General features: G+C 40.2%; 1 protein-coding gene across 1 annotated transcript in view; it reads right to left on the bottom strand.

Annotated features, from left to right (window-relative positions):
* THSD7B (thrombospondin type 1 domain containing 7B) overlaps nt 1-12,454 on the bottom strand; it is an 848,738-nt gene that overhangs the window by 389,610 nt on the left and 446,674 nt on the right. The window contains 3 exon segments of the mRNA XM_034654492.1: nt 437-552; nt 8,028-8,262; nt 9,964-10,155. Of these exon segments, the coding sequence (XP_034510383.1) occupies nt 437-552; nt 8,028-8,262; nt 9,964-10,155 (543 nt within the window).

The following is a 12,454-nucleotide window of genomic DNA, read 5'->3' as shown; positions in this document are numbered from 1 at the left end:
GTTCTTCCACAGGCTTGTATTTGTCAGTGATGCAAGCACAGTGCTTAAGGACCTATAGTCTAATAAAGATTCCTCCAGTCAGACTCCCAGCACACAGGAGCCATAAAGAAACGGTGTCAGTGATGAGGCTTTATAAGGAGCCACATGGGGACGGCTGTTCAAATCCCCACGACAGGGTTCCCGGAGGAGGAGGAGTCCTGTCGTGCACTCTGATGACAGGACAGCATCTAGTAACTGAATATGTCCTCCCTGCCAAGTCCTGAGGGATCTGGAAACCCAAGCCTTCATTTACAAATTTTACCAACCTTGCTTTGCAGGGGGCCATGCAAATGGAAAAGAAAGGTGCTCCCATTCTACAGTCTCTCATTTACTTGGCAGTGGGGGAATACAATTCAAGAGGTTAGCAAGAGAAACACTAAAAACAGATTGCACTGACCTGGTTGGCAGGACTTCGGGCAGGGCGTCCACTCACTGAAAGCTGTCACGATGCAGTCTTTTTTGCATGGGAGAAGGCAAGGACGCACTGTTTCGGGCCGAGTCGAATCTGGACATCTGTCAATGGTAAGAGACAACAGAGACAATATCAATGCCTCTTGGAAGAAGTAAGTGGTTTAGCAGAGAACTGTAGGGTTCCAGAACAGAAAACACTGAGGCCCTGTTGTTGCTTCTATGGACAAGGAAGAGAGAGCCAGGGAGGTGAGGCTGCTTGCCTAAGGGCCCCCAGCCAGAGGCAGAGTCAAGGGCAATGTCAGCTCTCTTGACCCAGAGACCAAAATACTTTTCACTCCTTCAGGAAAAGAGCGATCCCTGAAACTAATGGAAGGGAATGCCTTCACAAGAATGTGTCCCCATCAGCATCAATTCAGATGACATTTGATTTTTTTTTTTTCGGAATGAACACATCTGATATATTTTTTGGAAAGCATTCAGATCACTGATATTCTAGCAAAGGAACAGGAAAATACAAGGCAGTATATGAACATACTGGGAAACAAAAATAATTGAAAAACCACTTAAGTTCACCCTTTATCTTTGATATGAACAGAATTTTAGAACATCTAAATGATTGGCAGGTATCTCTTTAGAACATGTGGATTGAGCCGGAGCAAACAAAATATGACAGATGGCAAATGTCAAATATACTAACTAGCATTAACAAGAGCAACACTACAGTTCTGTTATTTTGCTGATAATGAACACTCACACTTGGGAAGAAACACTACAGTCAATTGGAAAAACTAAAGCCTCAGAAAATGGCAATCAAGCTTTTGTTTGTTTTCTTGCCTGCTTACTTGTTTTATGAACACAGAAGGCTAAAAACTACATTGATTATCTTCTGAAACAGTGATATGCCAAAAAGAAAAACAGGAAAGCACTCAGCGACAGATATTTGCATTTTAAATTCTGTTCCCCATAAGTTCCTCACAAAGCACATAAATGCAGTGTGGGTAAAGCTTAACAGCATGAGCTCTGATATTATGAAGGCAGTGCTGAGTTAAGGACTTTGGCTAGCTTCTTTCATTTATTCCTAATGACAACAGTGAGAGGCATTATAGCCTTCATTTTCACATGATAAACTGAGGCACTGGAATAATCAGTAATGGACCTAAAGCCACACAGGGAGAGAGCATTTGAGAAAAATTATAATGGGGAAAAAAAAAACAACAGTGTAGAAAGTTCAGACAATCAATATACCTTCTCGAAGAAGAGAAATCAGAGGAGATAAGGATAATGAGGAAATAATGAATTAAAAGAAACCCCACAGAGCTGATGAAAGGATGACAGTTCAGATGGAGAATCCACCAATTGTGTACAGAATGACCAACGTGCCAACGCAAAGGCTGTCCAGTTTTCAAACACCAAACCAAAGGTAAGAGAACAGACTATAATGGTTGTGGGTGAAGAGGAAGAAAAATTTGTCATCCAAGAATCTGGCTGACATCAGTCCTCATCAATTTAGATAATGATCAAAATGAAAACATTTTCTTAGTTTTAAAACTTTAAAAACAATATATAAGCCAAATGTGGATGACCGAACTTGACCATGGAACAGAATGTACATGATAATATTCGTGACACCAACAGGTAAAGACACAGCGGACAAAGCAGGGGGCATGGAAAGGGAGGGAGACAGAGTGGAGGCTTGGATGTCCTTATCTGACAAAGCAGGTGGGCAGAGTGACAATCTAAATATAAACGAAAACAGAAATAAAGTTATAAAAAGATTAATCAAAAGTACTAAAGCAACGTACCCACCAGAACACCACCAATCTGGGACTGAAGACAGGAGTACGTGTAAATGGGCCAAGGTTCTTTGCTTTCACGAGAGGGAATCAAGGGATGGGCATTTTAAATTGATAAACGAGGAGATGCAGGAATGATGTGTGGAAACTGTATGATTTAAAGTTAAGAAGTAAACATGAAAAAGGGAAGAGGACAAAAAATATACACTCATGCTTGCTTGTACTGACATAAAGATACACTGGACAGAGATAAGACACTAACACAGTGGCTGCCAGTGGCAGGACAGGGGACAGGGGACAGGGAGACAGGGGTGGGAGCATCAGGCTTCTCTTTGTTATATATTGTATTTCTCCTTGCACGTCGTTATATTTGTGAACCACGTGAAGGCTTACCAGTCAAAACAGAGAGAGAGAAGCAGAGACAGAGACAGAGAGAAAACATAGAACAACTGTTAAAATGTGGCTGTGGCTGTGGCTGTGTTTGAGACGTGGGATACTAAACGGAGCAGGAGATGGGTGGGACCTGTTGCTTGCCATCATTAGTCTCTCTGTATTATTTTACTTTTTCTACGGACCAAAGAAAACTTGGTTAAAATTGGAAAATGGATATACTCACAGAAAAAGAATTGCTCAATAATTACAGTGGCATTATTAATCATACTTAGTATACACAGAAATGCTATCAAAGAGATCAATTCAATAAACAAAACAACAGAAAGAAAGAAGAGTGTCTTTGTGAGAATATAGTGTTACATAAACAAGCTACTCGGGTAAGGAAAATTTATGTCATACTTTACTAGAGATAGCAAAAAACGCTAAAATCATTCCCAAGTCCTTTATTCATACTCTGAGGTCTACTAAAATTAAATTGAGCGGCAGTGTATTCCAACTCCTCTCCAACAACGCCTGGGGTATGGTTGGAATTGGATGTGTGAGTTGAGCCACACCAGCTTCCTGCGTGCTCGGTGGGGCAGCAGGGGCCCCACGCCCAACCAGCGACTTCACGCTCACTCGTCCATTGGCAAAATAGCTTAGAAATATTTGTGGCACTGGCTTCAGGCTTTCTGGAGAGGGAGGCCGATCCTGCAGGGATTTTGCTCAATTCAATTAGGAGTAGGTGTTAATCTCTTTTAGGGAACTGATATTGCCTACTTGATTTACCCTTGATCAGCATCACTCACAATAAATACTCACTGGGCATAGTGTCAACTTTTCATAGTGCAGCCCCTTTCTCTCTCCACGTTCTTCCCCGAAGTCCGTAAGAGAGAAACAGTATCAGTTCCTCAGTGGCAAAGATCAAGCTCAGGTTATATTGCTTCATAGAGGCCACGACTGGAACGTGATTTCCGGTCTGATAGGAGCCAAATATTCTCTTGTCAGTGAAAATGGTTTTTTTGTTCATTTCTTTTGCCAGCAAAGTTGACCCTTTCTGCAGGGGTTCAACGTCCTCTTCCTTTCTATTTGCAGGATGTCTACCCCTTCAAGAATCACCACATTTCTAATTTTCATAAGTTTCTTCTTAGTCTTCAAAAATAGTCTTTGACCATTAGCAACATATGTGCCCTCTATTTCTAAGAAAAACCGTAAGGTTTATTTTCTGTATGGTTGTATTGACACTGACCAAAAAAGGCTTTTGACCGCTTTTGTGCTGTTTTTGTGTGTGTGTGTGTGTTTATGTGTGTCTGTGTGCCTGTGTATGCCTGCACGACACATAAACTAATTTTTAATGCTTTGATGGTGGAATTCCATCTTAAATCATATCTTAAAAATGCCATATTTTAGTTCAGCTTAAATATTTAATAACAGTAAGTGAATGATTGAATAGTATTCAACGTTATTGGAGCCTGAAGACAAATAAATCCCTGGGGATATTAGGCTAATTTATCCAACCATTTCCAAAACAAAATTAAAGCCTTAAGACCCAGGGAGACATATGGATTCACTTTTTAGTTAGTAAACAAAGTATGGCCCTTTGGTTTTTGTCATAACTTATACTTCCTAATTTCTCGTAATGCTCGGACCCTAGATTGGCAGTGCTCTCAATAGAAGGATGAATGTATTTCATTTCAGCACATATATTTCCCTGGACCAGCACCGGAATGCTCTGTAACTATTATCTTGTTGTCACCCCGTAGCCTTCAGCTCCTTATAAGCGCTGTGCTGAAATGCATCACACTGAGCTACAAAGACCTGCCATTTTTCAGTTAGGCCTCCGTAATCAAGATGCAGAGACAATGCTCCACTTCTTTGATCAGTCCTCCAACCCAGGAACCGATGCACGTCTCACTCAGCTTTGTGGGGCAAACCTGCCAACTCTGTCAACGTTAAATGTTTAAATGGAACTCTGTATTATTGTATCTCACACAATGCCAGGTGTTTTCACATTAAAGGCAGAAAGTGCCTTATCAGGACTTTTGGAAGGCTCCGAATTGTGTGTTTTTAATCTTTTTTATTATTATTATTTTTTTCTACATTGAAACTGAAAAAAAAAAAAAACAACAATGAATAGTGAAACAAAACAAAACAAAACCCCAGAACTATCCCAATAAGTTCTCACTTCTGTTCTAATTCTGCCCTGGCTAGTTCTCATTTTCTGATATGATCAGTTCTATTACTTATACAATGGTAACAGCCTCACCTATTCAACTGCATAGAAACCAAAACACCAACCCAGGGAAGCAAGAACTTGCAAGGAACTCTGCCTCCCAGTGCAGTGGGCTTGGAGATAAAACACATTATATTAGCCCATCTGTTCCATGGAGACATGCTTCTTTCTCTGCACCCTGAATGCCCCTCATTCTTTGGGATGTTTCCTTCCCCTTTTCTGTTTCTATTCCCCTACCCTCACCCCAAGGATTTCACAAATGGCAGGGAATCTTTTTCCACTGCAACAGCTTTCACATAAAAAAGAACAAAAAATATATATATATTTTTTGGAAGGGCAGAACAAAGGATATTTTCTATTGCTGCTGGTTTCACTATCTCACTATGTGCTTCACTGGACACTAGGTATTAATTTCTTAGCTCAATTAATCTCCTTAACCTAAAAGTTTTTAATTAATTTTACCCAAGTCAATTCAGGCCCCTCATATTTAGCAGGGTTGTTTGGAGATATACAGTAAGAATTCAACCTAAATTGTTAAGCCTCCAGATTCATTAGCAGGCAAAAAGTAATTAGCAATATCTCTGTGTGTGTGTGTGTTAGGGAAAACATCTGTGCAATTCATTTTTCTGTGATGGTAAGCTGAGCAAAGCTAGGGGCTGTTCAAAGAATAACATTTATGTGCTCAAGCCTTTACAAAAAACAAAACAGCACAAAAACAACACTTGTCATTTGAAGTAATTATAAGAATAGAAAAAGGGGCTTCCTGATCATATAATCCAACTTTTCTGGTCCAAATAGTCCTTCAAATGTGACAGTTTATTTGGTGTCATTCTTCATTCTAATGGCCCTTTGCTAAGAAATAAACCAACTGTACTCATATCAAGCGGAATTTTCCTGTTCTGGTTCAGAGCTGAAAAGTTTTGTGTCAGGGAGAAGATCAGACATCAGGTATGCTAAATTTGCTCATCACAATAAGGAATAATAGTTTGCTGCATTTTACATAGAGTTTACTGCTATACCTAAGCCATATTTAATTTTATTTGTATATTCAAGCTGATATTTCATGCACCTTTTTCAAGCAGCTGAAAATTTGCATCATAAAAATGAACATTATCAAGGCTGCAATCCTTCCCAAGATAAAAGGAGTTCTCACATCTGCATAATATCTTTATAAGACTTTTAGTATTTTACCAGAACCCCGTGAATTAGATTTTCACCTGAGCCAGGTGATAATGTAAAACATTATTGTCCATGTTTGGCTATAACTCCCATTGATTCAATCAGTCCATGCAGTGCTACGCATACCAGACAAGTTGCAAAACACAACTGACATACGTGATATTCCAAAAAAACAGCACAAGCAATGTTGAGTCAGGTCTAAAGCAGAAATAACATTTATGAATTAATAAGAGTAGAAGGTCATACATCAGATCTAGTCATTACTCTTTACAGCAGTCCCTTTTGCCAAAATGTATGACAATAGATCTAGTAATTTTTCTTGAACAAAGAACAGACATCAGCTTTTCTCAATCTTCAGCAATTCATATCCAATCCTTGTTGAACCCTGTAACTTTCCTACACATAAATCTAGTTCATTCATGGATTCCAAAGTCATTTATGGTACACTGACCAAATGCCTGACATTGTGCTTAGGTCTGGGGTTGCAGCAAATTAAGAACACCCAACTCTAGCCCTCTAGAAGCCACCCTTGGGAAGAGAGAGAGAGAGGAGGTCTTCTGGACTGTGCTTCACTGCAAGTCCTATCACCTCCGCTTGCATCTGCAGAGCCGACTGCACATCGGACGCTCCAGCACCAGCACTATCTGGCCAGTCTGCACGACTTCTGCCATCAGCAGTTTGCTTCCCTTAACTGAGTTCCTATGACCTTTCTTACAGAACTACTGTGCTTTCCATGCCAGTGTGGAAAAGGCCCAGAGGCACGTATCAACGTACCTCAAGGCAACATCAATCAGGTGTTTGAGTTGTCCAGGACAGCAATGCAAACTGGATCGAAACAGGTGGAAGAGGAAATGTGTCTGCCTATGCCACCAGGCAGGGTAGGGGCATCTTTAGCGGGATGGGGCCAGGGCTTGCTGCTGCCAGGATATATTCTGCTTTGGTTTCTGCTTCTTTCTGAGCATCACTTCCACTCCCTTTGCCTGCTTTTTCTTCTAGGACCATGCCTTTGCAACTGTCAATTCATATACTGAGAGCCTCATGAACAGAAAGAAGAGAAGGTTTCATTTTTCCCACCTCAGAAGTTCCTGGGGAAGAGCACTAAATTGCCTCATTCATGACACTTGACAAAAACTTGAGCATGCCCATCCTGGTGATGTATCACTCCTGTGATGGGGGGGACGGGGGTGTTCTGCCACAGGGAAGAGACTAGTTGAAGCACGTCCACTGGGAAGTCTCCATGGACAGGACAGTTACCCAGTCACTGTATACTTCACAGGTCCCTTACATTTTCTTTTCCACGAGATTTCCTACATGGACTGGGGAAATGTCACGTCTCCTCATTTGGTCTAGAGAAAAAACTCCCACAGCTGAGTTCTCTGCCTAATTATTATTTTCCCTCTATCACTTGCAATTGTCCCTGACCCTTTTTGATATCTATATCCTAATTCCCATGTCCAAATTCTCCTACTATTTTTTTTGTTTTGTTTTTTAACTTTATGTCTTCAGGTGCAGAGTCTAACAGGTATGTGATCTCAACCTACTTACAGGCATGAATTAGTCTATTCAAATGGCCATATGGATTTATTGCCCACCGCATAAATGAGCAATGGAACCTAACAGAGGGTGCAACACAATCCTATCCTTTCAAAGTGGAGAACCTACCTTCACGTTGACCTAGTCTTTACATGATTGAAAAAAAGCCAAAAATACCGAGATGAGGTCAAGAAAATATTTGATTACTCAAATAGATTCAATATTTGTGGGCCACATTTACTTTCCATTAGCTAATGCACATATTATAACCTTACTAATGATCCATATTATAACTGTTTCCACCTTTGTTTTTGAGAGATATTTTCTAGTCTTTAAGAGTCAAACGAAACAAAATTCTTTTCCTCCAGCACAGACGGAAGCATATTCATTGTTTGATAAATGTTTTTGACTAAAAATACGCAACTATGCAATAATCATATGCACTTTCAATAAATCATTGGTGATACCTTTTGGTCATCACTTGTCCCACGTGACTCTTGACACAGAAGACCCTCCGTGTCTGAATGCCCACGCCACAGGTGGCTTCTCCAGTCCAGCCAATGGTTGCATTAAGGGCAGTTACCAATGTGTCTTCAGAACAGGGGCCCCAAGGCAACGTCTCCCAGTAGAGCTGCATACAGGAATGGTCATTGCATGAACGATATTCTTGGAGGGCCTGACTAGGGGGACACGGTTTTCCACCTGCAAAAATAAAAACCAAAAAGAATACATAGTTGTTGGTCTTTTATTACCAGGTTGCTGTGGTTATGTCGTTCTTATTTTTATTATTTTTGCTGTTTTAATGGACACAGGATTCCAAAGGCCTGAGGCTCTGTACCCCTCTGCCCACTCTAGGGCCATGGTCCTTTTGTCCAGAGTAATAATCTGAAGACAACATATTTCACTTTTCCCTCCTAAATAATAGGCAGCAGTACACACTGATTAGACCAAAACCAAAAACAACAACAACAAAAACAACAACAAGGCCAGATTCTATTTCCCACCTTTGGATCATGTATCTCTGAGATAAACTCCAAAGAAATTTGCTTTTATTTCAGTAACATGATAACTACATAAATTAGTCAGTTAGATATAGAAGCCCATGACCTTGAAGGGATATCAGGTCAAACATGTACACTTACATACACATTACCTATATCTGGCCTCTTTTTCCTAAGAGAGCATTATTTTTCCCAGAGAATCATTCTAAGACACCCATCCTCCATCAAGCAATGCATTTTACTGCAATTTGAGAAATCCAGAAGTGTCTCTTAATGTTTGGCAGAAGAGAGCCAATCCTTAAACTCTGAAATAATATCTGACAATGTGTTATCCACTGGTGGGGAGACCAGACAGATGTGCATCCTTACACTCTTGCGTGAGTCAGACAATCAAATTTCATTACTGTCTTTTCTTTCACATTTTTATATCCATGTAAAAACTGGCATTTATCTGAAGTATTGATTTTTTTCCTACTCTTCCACCCTATGATGTTTTATTCAGTGGGCCAAATGCTCAAAAAGATTTGTGACCTTGGCTTTGTTATTCTTGTTATTTTTTTCCCATTAAATACTACTGACTTTTTTCTCCTTCCAGAAATGTAAGAGACAAGAGTGGGAAGCAACTGCACTTTAAGAATATGAAAATCTTCATTCATCTTGACCCTGGCCCAATTTTTCAGGATCACAGAACAGAATCTTGTTTCAAAAGGAGCTCCTCATAGCCAGTGGCCACACCACCCTGCTGTTATAACTGAGCCATAGGCAGACGAAGCCAAGGGAGAGCCTGAAAGAAAGGACACACATGTCTGGGGACAGAGACCATCGCTGTAAATGAGAGAAGCAGCTGCTCCTCCAATTTGCTCTGATGTCATGCGTTTACATTTCCATAGCACATTTTAGCTTGTTCAAAGTCATTTTCAAAGCCTTCATCTTCCTCCCTCTCACAACATGCCAGCATGACAGAACAGGAAATCAGGCCGACGTTAGTGGCAGTTCCTGGTCAAGAAGCCGTGTCTCTTGATTCCTCATTTGGAGCTCTTTTTACCAGACATATTCCAACTATATTCCCAAATGTATGAGCTACCTGAAGCTGAATGTGTGTCAATCAAACTTTGCTTTTTTCTCTAAAAAGGTATAATGAAAAATAACATTCATCTTATTGCCATGGCCTATACATAGGTTTGGGCTAAGAAAATTCTTGGAAATATAGGACCCAGTCTAGATCAACTACAGGATTAAAGAGAAAAGGCATGCATGGAGATGAAACTTAATTTTTATTCAGGCAATAGAGCTATCACCTATACGTGGCTACTTCTACTATATGACTTTCTCAATTACCTTCTAGAAAAAAAATAATAATTTGGCAATTGACTCGACTGTTGAACTCTTAACTATTACTCACCTTCTCCAGCCAATGCCAGGATAGTCCTTGACCTGGTCTGTTTTCCATCTGAGTTTTTATTTGAACAAGACTGGGAACAGGATGACCACTCTGTCCACTCACTCAGCACACAATCCATTCGGCAGGGAATTTCACAAGCCATCCTTTCAGGAGGAGGGGATGCTGGGCAGAGACTCCCTGATACATCTTCTCCTGTAATCAACCAGATCAAGACAGATGCTGATTAATGCACAATTGAGGACAGTCCAAGGAACATTTAGGTGTGTTGCTTCCTCTGTTACTTCAGTTTAGCTGAGAAGACTTCACCTGGTGTCTAAACCAATAAAGTGTGAAAAATGATGGCTTCTTCAGCAATTCATAGTATTTATGTCCAGAAAAACTGCCAGGAAATCATTTGGCACTTAGAAAGGTAGATACCACAGCAAAACTCTCATTTGTCATCCATCGCAGGGACCCAGTGGGCTTCTTCCAGGAATAATTTAGCCATGGATGGCTAGGGATAGACATGATTGACCTGCTATTGGTAACCATGTGTAATAAGTATATGTTTTTCTGCAAAACAGGGGCCAGAGTAGTCTGTTGGCCTGCAAACTTCAATTTATGTTGAAAATTCTATTCTGTGCTATAAATAATTATATCATTCTAATTACCTGTTGGGTGCTTTTACCTCCAAAAATGTAACTTTGAGCAAGGTTATTACATGATGATTCTTTTGTTCTGTTCATACCTAGTGGTAAATAATCCCAAACCACAAAGGAAAGGGACTTGTGGTTAAAATTATATAATGTTGACACAAAAGTTGAAAGCCCGTCTGAAATTTTCCCTAATACATTTACTATCCCCCTCTGTATGATCTGATGAATCACTCACACCAAAACAATTACGTATATATAAAAAAAATGGGGGGTAGTTGGTTTCGTTTTGTTTTGTTTTTTCCAATGAATAGATGTTAAGTCTAAGGGGATCATTTCTTTTTTTTTTTTTTAAAGATTTTATTTATTTATTTGACAGAGATAGAGACAGCCAGCGAGAGAGGGAACACAAGCGGGGGTGGGGGGGGAGAGGAAGAAGCAGGCTCCTAGCGGAGGAGCCCAATGTGGGGCTCAATCCCTGAATGAGGGAATCACGCCCTGAGCCGAAGGCAGATGCTTAACCGCTGTGCCACCCAGGCGCCCCTAAGGGGATCATNAGAGGAAGAAGCAGGCTCCTAGCGGAGGAGCCCGATGTGGGGCTCAATCCCTGAACGAGGGAATCACGCCCTGAGCCGAAGGCAGATGCTTAACCGCTGTGCCACCCAGGCGCCCCTAAGGGGATCATTTATAAGTTACTTTTCTATATCCCAAATAATTATAATAATTTTAAAAATCCTCTTTTAGGTTATTTACTCACTATTCTTATAATTCTAGTGTTACTCTTTCTAGATAATAGTTCAACTCTTACTATTTGCCCTCATAAAAACAGAAGAATAATGATGTCATTTATAGTTTGAAGTAACAACACAGAATGTGAAAGAGGCAGTTCTGTCTGTGTGACTTTACACCTGTGGAATTCTCCTGTCATAATCTGCTTGACACAAAGAATAACTATAAAAGGGACTACTGTTTATGGGGTATCTCCTTTGTGCCTGGTGGTGTCCTCGTAAGAAGCTCTTAGAGGCAGGTGTAACCCATTCTGTTTTATAGACGAGGAGTCAGTGGTTCTGGAAGGAAAACTTGCTCAGGGTCACACAGGACTGAGTTGGGAATCAAATTAAAACGTTCTGACTCCAAAGCTTCTGCTTTTCCCATTAACCACATTGTGTCTAATTCCAAGGAGATGGATATTCCTTTGCTGAGGAAGTAAATAAAACCAGCCGACAGTGAGCAAGACTGCCTGGAGGAGAAGACAGTACACAGTTAATATCTGCATTCATATTTGTAAATGAGGCCAGGCTCATTGCCCATGAAGTACAAATAAAACTTTTCAAGCATATTATGAGAAGTAATAGAGATTCTAGCAGATAATCAAGCTGAAAGACCCGTTCCAATCATTCTCTTTTCAATCTTAATCTATTTTCAGGTTGAGTCCACACTGTATGCACACAGATACTCTCTGTCTGCCCCCTACACACACACCAGCACAGCTGAGGGCTAGTGCTTTCCCAAGGACAGAAGCAAGGAGACCAAACAAATGCCCAACCTGCATCTAATCAAAAGTTAATTTCCACATTTGTGAATATTATTAACATAATTTTTATACAAAGCATTTTAAAGCAGTGTCTTCCAAAGGACATTTTTGAGGAATAATATTATTAGTAGGACTCTTACAAAAAAAGTGGGGGAAAGCTGTGAATACTGAGTCAAATTGTAAACTTGGTCTCACTACTGAAAAAAATATCAATGTACAGTGTAAATTTCCCAGGGTGGAAATGGTGGGTAGTGTTTTTCAGCCTTATTTGACCAATGACCATCTTTTTTTGAGAAGAATATCTCCTAAAAGTGGTATTTTTATG

The sequence above is a fragment of the Ailuropoda melanoleuca genome, chromosome 2 (assembly GCF_002007445.2).
Source record: "Ailuropoda melanoleuca isolate Jingjing chromosome 2, ASM200744v2, whole genome shotgun sequence".
Lineage (NCBI taxonomy): Eukaryota > Metazoa > Chordata > Mammalia > Carnivora > Ursidae > Ailuropoda > Ailuropoda melanoleuca.
The sequence above is the reverse complement of the archived record's forward strand: the minus strand, read 5'-3'. Positions and strand labels throughout refer to the sequence as shown.